The sequence below is a fragment of the Schistocerca serialis genome, chromosome 5, assembly GCF_023864345.2.
Source record: "Schistocerca serialis cubense isolate TAMUIC-IGC-003099 chromosome 5, iqSchSeri2.2, whole genome shotgun sequence".
NCBI classification, from domain to species: Eukaryota; Metazoa; Arthropoda; class Insecta; order Orthoptera; family Acrididae; genus Schistocerca; species Schistocerca serialis.
The window spans coordinates 833,508,291-833,529,357 of NC_064642.1; the positions used below are offsets into that span (position 1 = coordinate 833,508,291).

A 21,067-nucleotide genomic window follows, 5' to 3' on the forward strand; every position below is an offset into this window, starting at 1 on the left:
GTGCCTTTTGCATAATTGATTATATCAACAGGATGTAGGTGTCCACATTTTTTTTCATACCTCAGTATACAGCTGGCAGTCAATAAATTTATAGTCTTATATTTACTCTTCTTTCTCGAAGACTTGGCAAGCCAGTTAACGTGGAAGATGGTATTCTGTGCAACTGACATACAAAGGTGGTTGTTTACAGGGGCTACCTCCGTGGAGTGGCCCTTCAGTTGTCACAGTTTAGATCCAATATGCACTGGGGTGAAATACGACCAAAGCGTAAGCATCGGAAGCACCATATGGGTGGTGGGATGTATGATTTCATGTCACACCTGTAAACCGTGACTAAAGTTTTCTGTTGAGGTCATTCCCTTCAAAGGCTAAAATACAGGTATCTGCATCTGTTTGATTATCCTTGGAACCTTGCTGGATATGTCGGACAAAATGTATGCTTCAGATTACATCATAGCTACTAGTCTGTTTCAAGCATCAGATCTCTGTGGAAGATGATTCTTTGGACCATATTTAAAGTTTTGTATGGAGGCAATGATCACTGATATGCCACCTACAGGATCACATGCCTACTGAGCTGCAGGGGTGGGTTTAATGAATAGTCATCCATTGGGTACCTTTCCCAAAGACTCAGCTTCTCCAAATTTATCTTTAGTATGTTCAGTAAAAATTATGACTTTGTTGCAGTAAAATTATACCCGTCAGTTTGAGTACATACTAAGTATTGGATGAAATCTCGTTTCCAGACATCTGGCTTGTCCCTCTCTCCATGGGTTAGCCAGGTTACAGAAGGCAGTACGATTATAAGTATCTGTACAATCAAAAATATTTTTGGCAAAAACCATCCTATTATGAAACCACCTATTCCTTGCACTGAAAAAGACATCCTTTGCCCATAGTTCATTTTGTCTCTCTGTTGAAACTTGACTCAAGGTAAGCAACAGACAGCCTCAAATTAAATTTAATGTTGCCTCATTTAGTTCGAACTTGCCCAATAAATCTGACCCTTCATGCTGATCTCAAAGAAGAACTAGATGCCTAGAGCAGAAAAATGTTTTAACATCTTAAACAACAGCTGGGGGGGGGGGGGGGGGACACACTGCTGGTTTTAATCAGCAAACCACGAAACAGGATGTGTCGTGGTTATTTTACAGCAACACGGAACACACAAATTAAAGTAGAGTCATATCCCACACATAGATTCAATGAACTGTTCACACAGCTTTAATCTGTATCTACATGCATTTTCCATAAGCATAGCATAGGAGCTCCACATGGAGCATAGCAAAGGATACCGTGTACCACTTGTGAGGTCACAATTCCATTTGTTCTCTTATTGATCGAGATGCAGTAAGAATAACCTCACACTGACAGTCATTCCCTTTCCTGTTCCACTCATGAAAAGAACGAAGGAAAAACGACTGCTGACACGATTTCTCTTATCTTGTCTTCATAGTCCCTATGCAAGGTTTATATAGGTGGCAGCAAGATAGTTCAGCAGTTTGTCATAAATGCCAATTCTCTAAACTTTCTCAATTGTTTTTCTCGAAAAGATCATCAACTTGTCTCCAGCGATTCCCATTTGTGTTCACAGAAGATTTCCATATTACTTGTGTGTTCATCAAACCTGCCAGTAACACATCCAGCAGCAAGCCTATGAACTGTTTTGACGTCTCACATTAATTTGACGTGGTCGAGATCCGAAACAATCGAGCACTGCTTAAGGATAGGTCGCACAAGCACTCTTGTACGTGGTCTCCTCTATACATAAGCTACATTTTTCTAGAATTTTCCCAGTAAACCAAAATCGACCATTCATCTCACCTACAATTGATCTTACATGCTCATTCCTTTTTGTATAACTTTGCAATGTTATGTCAGGATATTTAATCGGCATGACTGTGTCAAGCAGTGCACCACAAACACTGTATTCAAATATAGGAATGTTTTTCCCACTCATTCACATTAATCTGCATTTGGAGCAAGTTGCCAGTTGTGACGCAAAACATAACTTCTGTCCAAGTCATCCTGTATCTTCCTATAGTCAGTAAATGACAACACCTTCTATTATATTACAGCCTCATCAGCAAACAGTCATAAATGGTTGCTAAGATCATTTATGTATATGGCTGTTCCATGAGAACATGAACATAAAAAGTTCTCATTTCAATTCTAGTTACCAGTTTTATGGGCTGAAACATTAAATTTTTTAATTTAAAGCTCCACTTTTATGTTAAGAAGTGGTGGAACTGAACAAATGGTTTTATAACTTGGCTAAAATTTTAGCTTCTTGTTACCATTGAAAATTAATTTCTGGAAGTAGTGTAACAATGCATCATAAATGCATATATTAATAACTATATAAATATTTTAAGCCAGTTCACTTCAATAGCTTTTATTGCATTTATTTAATTACTGAGGTACCAAGGCTGATTAGTTTTATTGCTATCTGTTGCCACTCAATTACTGAAATAAGCCTAAAAGTTGTTCTTCGGTACCAATGCAGTTTTGTGAAAGGTTGAAAGCAGACAAAGAAATATAGATTTTCAGGTAAATAGAAGTCTCACAGCAGGCAAAAAAGTATTCATTTTAACAATATTTTGCACTGGTAATGAAATTACAATTTTGTAATGGAGTGACTGACATTTCTTGACATGTTGCACATCAAATACAATTTTAGTCAGTTGTATGTTGGCTATGCTGTTAGTAAAAAATTGGAGCGAATGTGTCAGAAAAAAGAAAGGAAGTGCCATAAACCAAGAAGCGATATATATAATAGAGGGAAACATTCCACATGGGAAAAATACATCTAAAAACAAAGACGATTTAACTTACCAAACGAAAGCGTTGGTATGTTGATAGAGACACTGACAAACACACACACACACACACACACACACACACACACACACACACACACACACACATATACAGACATATGTCTGCTTGTCTCTGTATATGTGTGTGTGTGTGTGTGTGTGTGTGTGTGTGTGTGTGTGTGTGTGTGTAGGGGGGGGGGGGGGGCGGCACGCGAGCGCGAGTGTATACCTGTCCCTTTTTCCCCCTAAGGTAAGTCTTTCTGCTCCCGGGATTGGAATGACTCCTTAAAACCCGCATCCTTTCGTCTTTCCCTCTTCTTCCCTCTTTCCTGATGAAGCAACTGTGGGTTGCGAAAGCTTGAATGTTGTGTGTGTGTTTGTGTTTATTTATGTGTGTATCAACATACCAACACTTTCGTTTGGTAAGTTACATCATCTCTGAAGAGCAGCATGGTCAGTGAGCTAATAATCCGCTTTACTAAAAACGAATAGTGAAATGAGTAAATGGATGCATACTACATGAGGTGCATCATTTCAAATCTTTTTATGTCAAAAAAACCAAATTTTACAGGAGAAGCAAAAAACTGATTACACCTAACCTGACACTCTTTTCACAAATTTTAAAATGTCAAGTTGTTATGTGAGTTATACTTCTAGAAACATGAAAAAGTGAAATCCATTTGCATGTGTCTTCTTCAAATTTAAGGAAAATGTGTTGGACTTAATATGCTTTGATCCAGTTTTGTGATTAAGGAGGAAGAAATAGCTGTTGGTGATAACGCAAGAGAAAGCTGAAAGAGGGAAAAGAAAACCAATTGTGTCCATCAATGTAAATCTGAGACAAGGTATGTAAAAATAGTTTCGAAATAAATACTGGGACTGTAAATCTCGCAACAAACATTAATCCCACCCTGACAAAATTTTAATGAACTCTGAAATTCTGTGATTTAATACAGTACTAAGTTAACATTCTAGTATATGATATTCTTCCCCCGCCCCCCCCCCCTTTTTTTACTGTGATAAAGATCCTGGCATGTCCATGTTCACACCACCATGACAACACATTCCCTACTAAATGCCAAAAATAAAGTGAAAAGTGTGTCAGGTTAGGTGTAATCAGTTTTTCGCTTCTCCTGTAAAATTTGGTTTTCAGACGTAAAAAGATTTGAAATGATGCACCTCATGTAGTATGTATCCTCATGTAGTATGCATCCACTAAAGAGAACAGGATCAAAGTGTTTCATTGCTGATTCACGTTTCTTCACCAATGAGACACCACCTAAGAGCTAATACCAGGAAACCGACAGCAATGATCGTTAGTATCTCATTTCAGTAAATAAAGATTTGGAATCAGTACGTGAAATTTATTTATTTATTTATTTTTTTGCAAAGCTGTTTGGGTTTGGACAGAGTCGTGTAAATACTATTGGTAAATCAGTTATGGGCGATGAAGGATGTAAAGAACACTGAGGGGATGATCACAAGAAAGAGAAGTTTGCAGCAAAGAGAGAGAAGGTTATTAGTTTCACCTCAAGCCTAAAGGGTAGGGAGAACCATTATTCTAGGAAAAAGAGCCAATGAGTGTATCTTTCTTCAGAAGTGAGCATCAGTAGGTTGCTCAAAATGTATAATGCAAGAGTATCAAAGGAATTAAAAGTACAAAGATAGTTCTTTCAGAAAATATTCAACTCAAAATTTAACTTAGGTTTTGGAACACCTGTCTCAGATACTTGTAGCTACTGGCTTAAAATGTCTCATAGACTGGCTACAGCACCCCAGAATGAAACATCACAAAATCTCACAGATTAAAGGGAAAAACTTATCAGTGTCTTGTGATGGAGAAACCCCCTTAATTCAACCCTATGCTTTGCTATGTAACAGACAGAGCTGCTTCCATGGCAAATACAGGTCCTTCCAAAACTATCAATCAATGAGGCATATTACTCTCATGTCAAACTACTACACTCTCTGTGTATCATATAAGGATAACAAAAATCCACACTTCTATTTCAGAGGTTCTGTTGAGGTTGCTTCAGATCTCTGTGACTATCTTAAAAAGTGAGTTCCCTATTGAGAATGATAACTGGAGACTTTCTGCAGATGACAGTGAAGGTCAAAATAAGAATTCCAATGTGGTAAATGCTTTGACTTTCTTTCTACTTAAAAAGATCCTCAGCAGCTCAAGAACATAACACTGTTTTTTCCAGTAATAGGTCACTCATTTCTTCCTGCTGACTTTTGAAAAAAATCTGAGATACTGACACCCAAAGATTACCATGATCTTTACAAAACTGTAGATTCAGTTCATGATTTAGGATGGTGGTTGCAGTATGAAGGACTACAAAGCATTCAGTGAACATTTTAAAAAGATGTTCGGTATCAATGACGTGAAACTAATTGTATTACAGAAGTCAATCAAAGACGAAAATGTCACGGTCAAAATAAAAATGAAGCCAACTTCGCTGTAACTACCCCTCCAACATGTTCAGCCCCATTGTATAAACCTCGAAAACAATGTGCTTTGTTGCTGAATCACCAGCAATTTCACCATACGACTGATGTCAATAATATGCTTTGCAAATGTTTTGGGGATGTTTGGAAGAGCATAGGAGATTTAGATTTCTATGCTGACATCATCGATGCAGTTCCTACTGCAATTGGCAGTGAGGTAGAAGGTTGTATGTCACTTTATGGTTGCTTGGAAGGAGGAGGACAGTACCAAAGTTGAAGAGACACCAACAGGATGGTCCTTCTGAATACTCTACAAATCAACATTTTTATCAGAAAGACATTGTGAACTGTAAAATGGGTTTCAGCATCAGTTGGCAGCAAAAAGGATGCTGTGAGCATGCTATACATCTGAATTTTTTGTGAAAACCTTAATTTTGTATTAACAGGTAATGTTCTTCTATAATAATTTTGGAGTAATTATTTTCGTGATTAACCATTTTTTATTTGCAAATGAAAATGTATCAAACTGAATTTTGTCCACAGGTGTACACAATACAATCTGAAATGATGCTCCTCACAGGTAGAATGTGGTTATTTTGGTAAACGATCTTTCCTCTTCCATATCCTACGCTAATTAAATATTTTCGGTGGGCTATCATTCTCAACAGAGTACTCAAACTTTTCCAGATAATCATGGAAACCTGAAACAATATCACCTGAACTGCTGCCAACTTGATTTTTCTGTCCAGACACAGTTTTATTATCCATGTCTGTCACACAGAGAGAGTGATAGTTTATTTGACATGAATAATATGCCTCAATGATTGACAGTTTTGGTAGGACCAGTACCTGCTACATATCAAGGCATAGGGTTGTTGAATTCCTGCATAAGTTGATGAAAAGTTCTTGCCCTTAATCTGTTAGTCAGAATTTGTGATTTTCCATTCTGGCTGCTGTAGCCACTGATGAGACATTTTAAGGCAGAAGCTACAAGTTATCTGAGGAAGGTGTTTTAAAACTTGAAGTTAAACTTCGAGATGAATATTTTCTAAAAGAACCACTTTTTTTTAGTTTTAATTCAGTCGTTATACTTCCATTATACCCTTTGAACAACCTGCTGAAGGAAGGTACAATTATTGGCTAATGTATGATGGTGGAAGATTGTGTGTGCTTTGTACATCATTCTTTTTATAAATGCATGAGTGTTTACCCACTTTTACCTGTCTACACTGTTTTTTCTACCAAGAGTGCAATAATCTGTTTTCTCAGTGCTTTTCAAATGTTATTATGAAACAACAGTGGGTCTTTTCCATCAGCTTACTCAGTACACACTTCTCCAGAGTGCAACTTACTATCAGTTTAAATTTTGCCCATTTCCTCCACTTCTGACATATTGGAACTAAATGACATCCATTCATTGTCTAAGTCAAATAGTAACAACTGCTTAAGTGCTCTTTCCAGCACAGTAACTCTGCTAGCCTTCCTAGGAATCATCATGACCATGATAACTTTGTGAATGCTAATTCCCATCTCTATAATGAAACTGTCAATAAGGTCAGGTCCATTAGTAGTGCACAGTTTAAAATATTTCCATTTTATCACATTGTCACACCCATCTAATGATGGCAGATGTAAGTACATCAGTACTCTGCAATTAGCATACACCATTTGCGGTGAATGTTCTCCCCATTCAACTTGTGTGTGTGTGTGTGTGTGTGTGTGTGTGTGTGTGTGTGTGTCTGCACACGCGCAAGGAAGTACCATGCCATTAAACTTCCTTTGCAACAAACACTAACTCATAGCCTTAAGAGTATGGCTTCCAAGCCACACAACATATTTCTGTAGTGTCTCTCACTTGACATTATTGATGATTTTTGTATGGACAAAATTGCAAGCCATACACTTAGAAGTCTATGAGTGTATGTTACACAGGAAGTTTAACGGCATGGTACTTATTTGCACACACTCTTGTGTAATGACTGTGACAGAAAACCTGGATAAATTTGGGCTTATATGGAGGTCTACTGACAATCACTATTCACGTTTGCCATCTGCCAAGTTGAATAGGGAGATGTGCAGATGAAACAAATGCATGGCATTCTTTACAATTATTATCTCTCTCTTCTGTTAATGCAGCTTAGTATAAGTCTCACTGTGAGAAATAATTCCCTGAATTAAGTCAAATGGCACACAGTCTATACAATGTTCTAGAACATCCAGTGCCTGAGGTGCCTTTGCGAGGTATATAAGAAAGAATGAACAGCAAATACCACTGAACGAGTGAAATGAATACAAGGCAATGCGTGTTTACTATCCCGTACATATTATGAATGTGAAAGTTTGTGTGCAAGTGTTTGTTACTCCTTTACGCCAAAACGGCTAGGCAGATAAGGAAGAAATTTGGAATGGAAATAACTTACAACCTCAATGAAAACACAGGTTACTTTTAAAAGTGTGTAGTGCAAGATATTTATTGATTTGAAGAATATAGTGCAAAATGTGGAACGATAATTACATGTAGAAAAAGTTATTTTCTCTTTGACTTTTGAACTGTAAGGTACTTGTTAAAGTGTTTTTACCATTTAGTATGTTTTATATAACACGATTCATCGTAATGAATACATGTTTATACAATCCTCAGAATGTTTAACCCATACTTTCATAGAAGCCCATTGTATTTTAACCACTGAGTGTCAGGCATATCTTATAGCTTCTGAGGCAGTTTTAGATCATGAAGATGCTTTCATTTAAAAGTTGTACAACAAGGAGATATTATGGCTTTACACTTCTTTATATTTAGAATGTGGTTGGCTTCTAGTAATGTCAGATTTGATTATGATATGTGAGCATATCCGCTGGTAACAGGCATGCACGTGAGAGCAGATGACGACACAGCCCGTACAAATATAAAATTTGCATTGCACAAAACTAGAAACTGCTTATTTCCTTTCTTCAGTGAATTAGCAGCTGGATGGATTTGGATAACCATGGAATGGAAATAGCCTACATCCTGAATTAACACATAGGCTACCGCTACCATGGGATGAGAAATGTGACTAAAAGACATTCGTGAAAGATAACTATTAAACGAAAGCATTAAGTTTAGTGTAGAGATTAGTTTTTAACTGTTTTGACAAATGAAATACATACATATATATGTCTACGGTTGCAGAAATATTCCTGTAGGATAAACTCATCACTAAATTCCATACCAATGTAATGTATGTACATTTGGCATTAACAGTTATTTACATAGAACTGTTTAACAGCATGGGGCACAGCTAGTACTTTATATCAACAGGAATTGGGATGCTTAATAAATCACACTGATAGGGCTACATTTTAAATATATTATGCTTATTAAGTTCTTTGTGTTTAGCAAAATTCCTGGTATGCAACGTAAGACATAGCAATGCCTTTTAAAAATTGTCACTTTTGTATATATATATATATATATATATATATATATATATATATATATATATATATATATATATATATATAACAAAAAAAGAAAAAAATATTGGAATCTACATATGAACTTCATAGAAAATATTTCATAAATATGCACAACTACTGTGTCCTCTCGATTTTTCCCCCCTTAGTATTGATCTGTAAGAATTCTTATGTAATCTATGTAAATGGAAGTGTCTCATTACACCAGTAAATCGTATCTGTGCAGCATGTACTACATGTCAGTTAATGATTACTGCAGCCTACTCATTGAAAATCGTTTCAATAAAGACATGTTACTGTTCAATAGTAAATCGTCTCATGTGACAGTCTTTGCCATTCCACTTTTGCAACAACTTCGTTAGAAAGAAGCCTGCTGCCACATCTTTGGACTGGCGTTTATCCTCACCATGGCAACCACTAGTTTGCCTATCGACTGTACAACAACTTCAGTGGAAAGAAGCCTGCTGCCACAACTTTGGAACGGCGTCCAACTTCATCATGGCAACCAGTGGTTCCACATGGTTCACTAACAGGCCTTGGGAGGGAAACCCATGTACTGCCAAAACGAAGTTCATTATCCTACATGTTTAAATATTTTTAACGCTTCTTAATTGACAATAGCTGTTGAACAAGCTAAGTTTAGTGTGTGTTCATTTTCCTTTCTTGACAATGTTATTTTAACTAAGACATTTTATATTATTATTTGACCTATAACTCATTGGTTAGTAATGACACCATTCCATCAGAAGTAGGCAGAGCCTCTATTATATATAGTAAGATGTGAACTGGTTTCACCAGTAGTGATTTTACCACCAGAAGGAAGTTCTTACTCATTGGTAATTCATCGTTTTATAGCTTTATAACTTTATGTATTTTCTTCAATGTATGTAGCCCTCTAATTAAAGCTTTGTATACGACTTGAAGATGGAAGATGGCCACAGTAGTGGTCGAAACTGGTCACCGTAATAAATAAATTGCGATCAAGACTGTTTTTGATAGTCACACATTGATCACTGTTCACTCCCAAAATGTACAGTTAAGAAATTAACTAACTACTTTTAAAGTTAGTTAATTTCTTAACCGTGCTGTGCAAGTTGACTGAATATTAGTCAAACTGTTTCGAAGCTTTTGCGTGCTTCAGAGTACAGTGCTCTCTGATGGCATCTTCCATTAAAAGAAAACAGGTTGACTTGTCCATAGAGCAAAAGTTTGGCCTTAAAGAGACTGGATAAGTGAGAAAATTATGGTGTAGTGACTAAGGACTTAGGAGTCAGTAAAAGTATGACTGGAGACTGGAAGAAGATGACAAAAATCGAGTATTGGTGTGTTAAGCAAATTTGCACAGAAACACTGAAAGAAGGAAAAGTAAGAAGAAAATTGAGTTTAATGAGGTAAATGAAGCCCACTAAATTTGGTTTTGTCAGACAAGAGAGAAGGGCATGCCATTTAGTGGACCAATCTTGAAAGACAAGGCCTGAAAATTTTATGAAGAATTAAAACAGACTACTATCCAAAATTAGTCACATGGACTGGCCAACTTGATCACTGGAAAAAATACAATGAAGCCCAACAGCTTAGTATTTGTGGGGAAAAAAAGTAACTGGTGACACAGAGTGTGACTCAGTTTAAGGAAAATTTCAGAAATTCATCAAGGTTTAAGGTTTGACTGGAGAGGAACTGTACAACTTTTATAACACAGGGTTAAATTATAAACTGTTACAAACTACAAATCTTGCTTACAGGGAACAGTCAACCCTTAATTTTAAAAGGAGCAAGGAGAGGGTCTCAATTCTAGCATGCAGTAATGCAAGAGGAGACCAACTCAAAACATGACCTCATTGGAAAATAAAAACATCCACATGCATTTAAAGTACACTGAAATGGATAAACTTTCAGTGTGGTACTGAAACCAGTTGGATCAGTTAAGAGAGCTGTAGAGTTGGATTGGGTTGCTTTTGGGGAAGAAAGTCAGCTGTGACCTTTCAAATGAACCATCTCGGCATTTGCCTGGAGCGAATTAGGGAAATCACGGAAAACCTAAACCAGGATGGGAGGATCCGGGATTGAACCATCGTCCTCCCGAATGTGAGTCCAGTGTTCTAGCCACTGCGCCACCTTGCTCAGTGAAACCAGTCAAATGTCTGGATGAGCAATGCAATTTTCAAAGAATGGTTTCATGCAGTATTTGCCTCATGGGCATCAGCTGAGCAGGTTTTAAGATCTAAAAACTGCCGAGGAATTCTACTCTGATTTTAGACAACGCATCTTTTTATGGCAGCCCAAAGGCCAAGTTTTGGTTAGTCTCAACAGAAGATGTAAGCACAAGCTGTTGTCCTCCTTTCTTTCTGCAAATGAGAATGGTCAAGGTATTATCCAGGCATTAAGGAAAATAGAACTACTGAATATGACACGCTCCAGGAATAAGTCACAGTCACTATTGCTTGTTCATTCCTGGAGAAAATTCCTTGATCACAAGGGAATGAGTTTATTGAGCATCATGATGAAGCTGATGAAAGAAGATGAAGAGTGGTTCCAGAATGGTACTGAGCAAGACATTATGTCTGATGCAGAAATTACTGCTGCTGTCACCAATAATTAAGAAATTCATGAAAATGATGTTGAGGACTCCACCACACAAGACCTTAAATATCTCACAGCGAAAGACTAAAGGCTGTCAAAACTGTCCTTCAGTATTATGAACAACAAGGTGTGTCAGTAAGACTTTCTGTTCCTTCATCAGCTTTGTGATGAAGTATCAAAAAGCACATTGTGGTGTGGAAAACACCAGGACATTATGCATTTTTTTAAAAAAGTTACTTTTTTAAAAGTAGGCTAGTTAATTTTTATTAGAAAAAGGTTTACGCCTTCATAAGGTAATTTTCTGAAGTCTATCTTATCACGTAAAAAATTACTGTATTCATTAATTTTCATTAGTAAAGGCTATATATGCCTTTGCAAAGTAATTTTCCTCGATTTAAGGGTAAACTGAAATACTCTTAAGTTACATTTATACACAGTTCATATATTAGGTATTTTCTTATGTTTTATTCAGCCAGTTTGAGTATAGCACTCTTTGTAACTGTTTCATCTTCCAGCACAAATCAAAGTATTTTATGACGAAAAAATCATGTATTTGTTCTTTTTTTAACACCTTTCTCATTAACTTGGCATTTTCACATACTCTGCCACCCTTTGGTCTACAACAGACTGAATTTTCAGGACTCTACTACAGGGCATTTAAGTGGAACAGAATTACCTACCTTCATTTCAGCATAATTTAGGTTCAGGAGGCAAAAACTTAGTTTTTGATTGTAAAAAGAAGAATAACATTAAGTCTCATGATATTAATCTTTGTAAAATAAAGAAAAGACAAGCACTCACCAATAGCTTCCTGATGTGCAGTACATAGAAACATGCAAAAGAACAGTATTTACGCTAGCTATCGAGCTCTTGCTCTTTCTCTACTAGAAGTAAACACATTCACGCACACAGACAAACACACATGCACATGGACATGGCAAGACTGACTTTACCACTTATACTTGTTCTTTCTTTCATAACCTCAATACCTACTCCAAATCTGCTTCATCTGGTCCTTCTACATTCAACAAGCCACCTTCCTAGATGTCTATCGCCACCACTCAGATGGCTCCATAAATATGTCCTTTCATGTCCAGTGCACCAACCACCAACAGTATCTCCACTTTAGCAGTTCCGTGTCGAAAAGTCCTACTTACAGTCTCGCCACTTGTGGACACTACACTGACAGTCGAAAGCAGGAGTTGCTAAAATATACTGACAACCCTACTACAGTCTTTATTCTCAGACAGTATTCTACACAGCCTATCTGTAAAGATATCTCCAGTGCCATCTACGCCTCAGACATCATTAAACCTGTTAACCAGCCGCAGCACTCCACTGATCATGGATTATCACCCTTATTAGAAATCCAACCACATCCTTCACCAGGGGTTTTGATTACCTCTTGTTGTGCCCCGAAATCAGGCAAATTCAATACAAAATCCTACACACATCACAAAGTTCTGTTCTGTCACCCACTCAACCTACAAATATTCTATTCTAATCCTGCTGCCAACGGTTCATTCCCTTGTGGTCGAACGAGGTGCAAGATCTGTCATACACACCCATCCACAACATCTTACCGCAGCACAGTCAAAAGAGGTTTCCCACCCAATAAACGGCAGTGCCATGTGTAAAAGCAGCATCATATCAGATATGCTGCAACAACTGTTCAGTATTCTATGACAAGTAACCAACTGTCTATCCGTATGAATGGCCACCACCAAACTACAGCCATCCAGTTCCAAACACACTGCACAACACAACACAACCTTGACAATCCATCTGCCAAGCATACTGCACACAAGAACATAATGACTTCAACAGCTGCTTCACTAAATGAGCCATTTGGATACTACTTTCATGCACAAATTTCTTTGAACAATGTAGGTGGTAATTGTCCCTACAGCATATCCTGCAGGCTCTTAAGCTCCCTGGCATAAACTTCCAGTAACTTGCTTCCCACTCCCTCACCTTGCCTCTTCCCCCCCCCCCTCTCTCTCTCCCTCCCCCCCCTTCCCTGTCTCCCTATTCATCTCCACCTTCCTCTCCTTACCTCTCTCCACTCCCTCGATCTCTTATATAATCTACCCTTTGAATTCCTTTCGTCTTTTTGTGCACCAGCCGAGTCATCTACTGAAAGACCTGCGTCACACTATCTCACTAACTTCTCCTCACTTTGTGCATCCTTCACAATCACCTCCCCACCTCCATCTTTCCAGGCAACTGCTAATGATAATCAACAGTTAATCTTATAGTGACAACAGCTGTGTGCATTTGGGTGTCTGCTTGTGTGCGTGAATGTGTTTACTTCTACTAGGGAAGTAACAAGAGCTTGAAAGCTAGTATAAATACAGTTTCCTGTTGCACATTTCCATGCACCAGACGTGTTAGCTATAGGTGAGTGGTTGCTTTTCATTTATTAGGGACTAGGCCCCGTCTCCCTCACCCAATACTGCTTGATGCTGCTACCCCCACTGTAGGAGCATATCAAGCTCCATTTTCTGAAGAGGTTGCATAAGTAACTTCTGATGGGCTAGGATCTGTTTCATCGTGCTTCCTACGATAAACAGTTTGAACACAGCACTGCAACAAAAAGCACCATATTGTGTACATTTGACTACATACTTCACAAGTCACTGTACAGTGACATCCCTAGTATTACTCACAAATACAGAGGGGGAAAAATAAATGACTTCAAGCCCCTGTATGAGCCCTAATCTCTCATAATTTCTCTTTATTGTCCATGCGCAAGATGAACACTGGAGGCTGTCAAATTGTTCTGCTGCCAGTCTCGAACGCAGCTTCTCCAAACATCTTGACATAGCTGTCCGCAAAATAAAAAAATTAGTTTTCCCCCAAGGATTCCTATCAAAACTCATGGATCATTTCCGTAAACTGGTACTGACTGACCCATCTGGTAACACAGCCCTGAATTACTCTGACATCTTCCTTTAGCCTAACCTAATTGGTGTACCAGATACTAGTGTAGTATTCCTTTATCCATGTGGTACACATTATCAGAATTCTTCCAACACATCATAACTAGCTGTTCTCCATAATGTTCCATTCCACATTATTTCACAATGTTATGCTTAGATATTTACTCAATGTGACTGAAATTGCACACCGTTAGTACTGTATTTCAGTACACATGACTTTTCCTTCTGCCCATCTGCATTAACTTAAACTGATCCACATTTGAAGCAAGCTACCATTTGTTGTACTACATAGATATTTTTTTCCAAGTTATTCTGAACCCCCCCTACAGTCATTCAGTGGCAATACAACAGTGTCAGCAGTCAAGTCTCTGACTGCTGCCCACATGGTCATACATGGAGGAAAGGGCAGCTCCGTCAAATTTCTTGGGACAGAACTCCTGAAGTGGTGAACACTTGTTATTTTACAATGTACTTAAGCTGTATCACTCAAAATGTCTTTAAACCATTCAAATATTGAAGAACCTATTCCACATGCCCAGGTCTTTTTTTAACTGTCTAAGATACAGTATCAAACACATTCATGATATCTAACAATATAGCCTCTACCTGTTGGCCCACTTCCATGGTTTGCACGATATATGTGAAAAGTTAAAGGTGCATTTATTAAGTGTGATGCTCTCTAAAGCTATGCTAATTTATGTACATAAGCTTTTATTTCTCCAAGAAACTCATCCTATTTGAATTGAAAAAATGCAAAAGGATCCTGCAGCAGACCAATGTTACAGTGGGTTATAATTTTCTCCCTTGTATGCAGCGATCTGACGCCCACGACTCTATGGAAGAATCTTCGTAGCTTGGGGGTCGGAAAGGCAAAATCGGAAACTACTTTTCATGTGTCAGCTAACGAATTAAATGAATTCTTCTCTGCACCTTTGAATACCAGCACAGCTGATAATTACCGTCCACAATAATCCCCAAACAGGATAACTAACAACGATACCTTCCATCTAAAACATGTAACAACAAATACGGCAAGAAAAGCAATAATGAGAATCTCTTCTGATGCAATAGGCAGCGACAGTATCGGTATAACCATGATTAAGAATGTTGCCGATATCTTAGTACCTGTCTTAACTGACATATTTAATTTTTCCCTCGTGAACGGAATATATCCCACTGCATGGAAAAGATGCCTAATTCGACCCATCCCTAAGATCGAAAACCCGCAACTGCCTAGTGATTACCGACCAATTAGCATACTGCCTGCTGTTTCTAAAGCACTTGAATATATTGTTCATGACCAAATCACTAAACACTTGCACGAATTCAGCCTATATGACAAATTTCAATCCGGTTTCCGTAAACATCACAGCACAAACACTGCTCTAATTAAAGTAACTGATGACCTGAAATATGCCATCGACAATTGAAAGGCAACAATATTGACGCTACTGGACTTCAGCAAAGCTTTTGACACTGTTAACTTTGACATATTGCTCAGAAAAATGCAACAGCTTAACTTCTCTGATAGTGCAATGAGATGGTTTGAAAGCTACTTAAAAGACAGACAGCAATGTGTTGTCTGCGTAAATGAAAAATCTTCCTGGAAACATGTTTCCTCGGGAGTGCCACAAGGATCAGTCTTAGGACCACTTTTGTTTTCTTTATATGTCAACGATATTTCGTCGGTTCTGTCCTCCTGTAAATATCATTTCTATGCCGACGACCTCCAGCTCTACTTTAGCGTCAGACCTGAAGATGTAAACACTGCAATCGCTCAGATGAATGATGATCTGTCTTCAGTAGTGAGATGGGCAAAAAACCTGGGGCTTAAACTAAATGCAAAAAAGACGCAAGTAATCTTAATAGCCCATCAGAAATTAATAAGTTCAGATTTCCGCGAACGGCTACCTCCTATTCTGCTCGACGGTACTCCAATACCATACCAGAAAACAGTGAAGAACTTGGGTGTAACTTTGGATGAGCATCTCAACTGGGCGGAGAATACAGTCGCAGTGTGCCGAAAGAAGTCTGCTTGTCTCTATGCTCTCAAAAAGTTTCGGAACATATTTCCACAGGACTTGAAACGCCAGCTCGTGCAAGCACTCGTTCTACCGAACCTCCACTATTGTGATGTGATTCAACAAGGCATGAGTAGTGAAAACAAAAGACGGCTAGAGCTAACCATGAATGCCTGTGTGCGTTACACCTGCAACATTCGCCGATATGATCATGTTAGTGCTTCATACTCCGAGCTAGGGTGGCTGCGGCCGGACAAATTGCGTGACTACCACACTCTATGTCTACTCCACCGACTCCTCATCGCGCAAGCACCCCAGTACCTTGCTTCAGAGATTAAAAACCTGTCGTATCATCATAATCGAAACACGAGGTCACTCTTATTTGGTATCCTAACTGTGCCCACTCACAAAACAAAAACTTTTGCAAACTCCTTCTCAGTTGCCGCTGTCCGCCTCTGGAACAAACTGCCCCTTACCTTGCGCAAAATTCGATCTCCTGCTGCTTTTAAGAAGAAGTTGAAGCATTTCCTACTATCATCCTCACAAAGTTCTCCACAAAATTAATGTACAAGGACAATCCCCTCATCTGTCAAATAGCAAAGCTAGCGTCTCCTATCTTGCTCCTGAGATGCCTTCCTCTTCATCTTTCTCTATTAGCCACGCAATCTTCTTTTCCTTTATATTTCCTTAATTATGTTTCATCATGTGTCTATTCTTCTCCTCCCTTCACCATGAATCTCCCTCATACTCCCTGCTGCCGGCACTCCTATCTAAAATCGGTCTCTTCAATAATGTCTAATTATAACAGTACTTGTGACCTAAGAATATAAACTCTATATGTATGTATTTTTCCAGGTGTACCTTTCAAATTGTTTATTTCACTTTTTGTACTAGATTTAGTTTAACATGCCTACTAAAACATATGAATGTAAAATAAGTAGAATGCCTGGTTAGATGTAAGAGGGCCTGATGGCCCTAATCTTGCCAGGTTAAATAAATAAATAAATAAAAAATAAATTCTTTTTCCCTGCTTATACACCAGGAGTAATGCATACTTTTTCCCAAGCATGAGGAAGAGGTCGCTGGGTGCTCTCTCTCTAGTATCAAACTGGAATTCTTCCAGGGTATGTGTTTTATTGATATTCCAACTGGTTTGGATGCTTCCCAAGATCTGGAAAGTGTATTTCTGTTATGTTTGTCAGAGAGTTTGTGTGGTGGTTGAACAATGTACAGCTTCAAATTTTTTAAATGCAAGACTTTAAAACTTGGCATTCCTTTGGCTGTTTTTCTTTCCACACTACAGTGTTGACATGTGGCTGAACAGTAGCTTTCAATCTACTCAGTAATTTTACATGGGTCCAAAATAGTCTACGACTTGGCAAAACCTTTCACTAACATAGCACAGTGGAAAATGTCGTCAAAGTTGAGAACCTAGGGGTCACAGCATAACTCTCTTCGATTTTAACGAAATTTTTACAGAACACCCTTAAGGGACCTGCATGAACTACTTCCAAGTTTCAGCTACACCAGTAACCTGATGTGCATTGTAGAGCTGGTTCCAGTGAGCTATTTTCTTCGGAAGTCAAAACCTGCAACAAATCCTCAAGTTATGATGCAAGTTGTTTCTGACCCAGCTGATCAAGGGTGCTCCAACTTGCCACTCTCACAACTTTGTTCCTTGTAATACGCCTACAGAAATAACACAACAAAAGGTCATTTTTCTACAAAATATGCTTGAAGCTTTATAGATTAATTGCTGTACAGAACAGTACTAAACTGTGAGTTCAGTACCATGTTCCAAAACATGTTACTGCCCTGCACGGGTTTGAAACTTCTCGCACTCCTATCGGCAGTGAATTTGTGGTACAGAGCAGCAAGATAATCAATTAAATCCACATAACTTTGAAAATGTTACCTAATCCGTATGCTGTTTAACTGTGCACACACTATGAAGGCCTAGAAAACAGTAATTAATTTTCTCTACAATTAAAACACATATTTAATTGATGAAGCGATTTATGCCTAGATGAAGACGCCTGGATATTCTTAAACTCTGAAGTACCGTTCTCTCACATTTATGAGTAAATCATGTAGCAAAAAAATCTACAAAAACTTGTAAAAAAAATCTTGCAGGCTTAGCTATACATGATACTAACATATAATTTAATATGTTTCAAAGGAATGTGCCTTCATAGTCAGCAATATCTACAAACAACAATCAATACATGGAATACATTCAGAGAAAAAAAACAAGCAACAGAATTATGACAGTGTATAAAAGGGTAAAAAGACAAAAACACACTTGCACCAATAAAAATTTTGTGATCACTTGCCTGGTAGTAAGACCACCTTAACATGTGGCCAATCAACATTTATACATCACCAAAGGTAAATCATTCCAGACAATAACAACACATGCTGTGTTGACATCTGCACATTTTTCCTAGCAAAAGAGTAGCTGTACAGACAAATTTATGACCAGAATAACACCATATATTCTCTCTTTCTCTCTGCATGCACTGCACTGATTTTCCTTTGCTGAAGTACACATTTGACAGGCCACATTTCAGGAGGACGACTTTGTTACCAAGTAAGCAAGCATGACATTTTTACTAACTTTCATGTGTTTTATCTTTTTTACTTTTTATACACTAACATAACTGCAATGACTATGCTGGTGAATGTTAATAATGAACTCCATCCAATGAAGGCACTTGTAAGTTGATATTTATAATGATGAAGGCATGTTCCTTTGAAATGTATTAAATTTGGCCTAGTGTTTTAGCATCATGTGGCTGAGCCTATATCTTGAGCAAAGCTACAATGAGGCATCAAATTGTGGATAAATACAAAAATCTGTGAAAAAGACTGCTTTGAAACCAGACCTATAAATGTGCATCCTGCAGAAAATATCTTTCCACAACAGAACATTCCACAGGTGTTAATATGATCTCAATCAGATGAAGTTTAGAGCCCAGTATTCCTGACTAAATACAACTTCTGAGCTGTTGGAAAATAACCACTGAAATTTCAGAGAGCTAGTTCAAAAGAGAGAAAAGTTATACAAAGCAAATGGTGATCAGGTTAAAGATGCAATTAAGAAAATTACAATAGTTTGGCCAGGAGAGCACAAGTAAACCATATCTTGGTTGCTCAGATGACAACCAATTGATAAAAAACGCAAGATTTACAGTAATAAATAATAAAAAATATTCGCATTCTGACCTTTAATCCTCAGAGATGGGTTCATAAAAAAAAGGCTGGAAGGGAGTTGATTGGTAAGAAGGTATATTGGCACTTTCAAAACGCGGACAGGAAAGATATTTGTAGAAAACACACCGCAAAAGATAATGTAATGTGTTGAAGATGAAGAATTGTAGCACATTTTAACACACACACACACACACACACACACACACACATTTCCATTTACAATACAATATTTAGTAAAAGTTACGTTGTGGACCCTCCTCCCTGTCCCTTTGCACTTTTCATTTATGTCACAACAGTCAAGATTTAAAGAGACGAGTCCAATACGACACACTAGCCAACTCTAGCCTGGTCCTTCCAGAACACGTGCATCTACGTGAAACAATAATGCCCACATACCTTCATTTCACAGAGGAGACATCAATCAGTGATTTGAATAACAAAATTAGGGTACGATTTCACTCTTTCAAGCTACAGTAGTTTCCGAATTAAATAATCCTAAAGAACGCACAGAAACAACCATCTTCACAACACCATTCCACACCGACTTCTCGGAAAGCGCGAAGACTGACAGTGTCTATTTTATTGAGTATGATGCTTTCCGCTTTAACAGAACGTAAAAATCGGTATGACAAAATTGTATAGCCACGTCTATATTTTAACGAAAATGTGTTTTTTGTAACTGCCTACGACAACACCCTACTTGCTACTCACCAAGCTTCTCCAAAATTTAAAAAATTAACAAAAACTATCGTTCACGAGCCATTTTAATATTGTCACATTTCATCGAAGAAACTTGCCGTAACAGAGTGGCAAACAAATTATGGCAGCAGCTGACTATATTTAAAATTCGTCGATAAACTTACGGTAAATGGGAATGTCAGGATCTGGTTTTTCTGTTTGCGCTTTCTTGAATAATCTTGTGCCTCTTTTATTGTGCAACAAAAACTTTCTGAAGTTTCTTTTACCATAACTAGTAGAAGACAAACTCAAAAACCTACATTGCATGGCAACACAATTCGACGCCATTTTCAAATTGACATAGCCAAACAGTAAACACCACCGAGTGAAATGGTTTGCATCCGTTACACCACTGCCAACCTAACCCGAGCTGGTGTCCTAACAAATGGCAACACCAACGAGTTAAAATTTTAACTCGTTGGGCTACACAGTGAATATCAATACTGTAAATCTACTCAGGAAAATACGAACTGTGTTCATTTTGACTTCAAAAGTTTTAAAATGTACACATCTGGGTAAAATGTTTTGCCCAGAGTTCAAAGATCTTTGATCCGTTTTCTGAGGGGAGTTTTCCAAGATAAATATTGGAAGATGGCCTGAGAATGTGAAGACACATAATAAATAGTATAGCTGAACTTGTTAGTAAAAAGTTGTGTGTTACTTATTAGTTGTTGTTGTGGTCTTCAGTCCAGAGACTGGTTTGATACAACTCCCCACGCTACTCTATGCTGTGCAAGTTTCATCACCCAGTACGTACCACTACCTACATCCTTTTGAATCTGCTTAGCGTATGTATCGCTTGATCTCCTCCTACAATTTTTAACCTCCACACTGCCCTCCAATAATA

General features: G+C 37.9%; 1 protein-coding gene across 2 annotated transcripts in view; it reads right to left on the reverse strand.

Moving 5' to 3' along the window:
* The window catches only part of LOC126481547 (39S ribosomal protein L41, mitochondrial), an 86,640-nt gene extending 66,069 nt beyond the window's left edge, over positions 1–20,571 (reverse strand). The window contains exon 1 of one of the 2 annotated variants that reach the window (XM_050105381.1): positions 20,346–20,571. In XM_050105381.1, the coding sequence (XP_049961338.1) occupies positions 20,346–20,508 (163 nt within the window). In that variant the 5' untranslated portion in view covers positions 20,509–20,571. The remainder of the gene's footprint in view (positions 1–20,345) is intronic. The other variant, XM_050105382.1, reaches the window with a different exon arrangement.
* Positions 20,572–21,067: the final 496 nt, after the last annotated feature.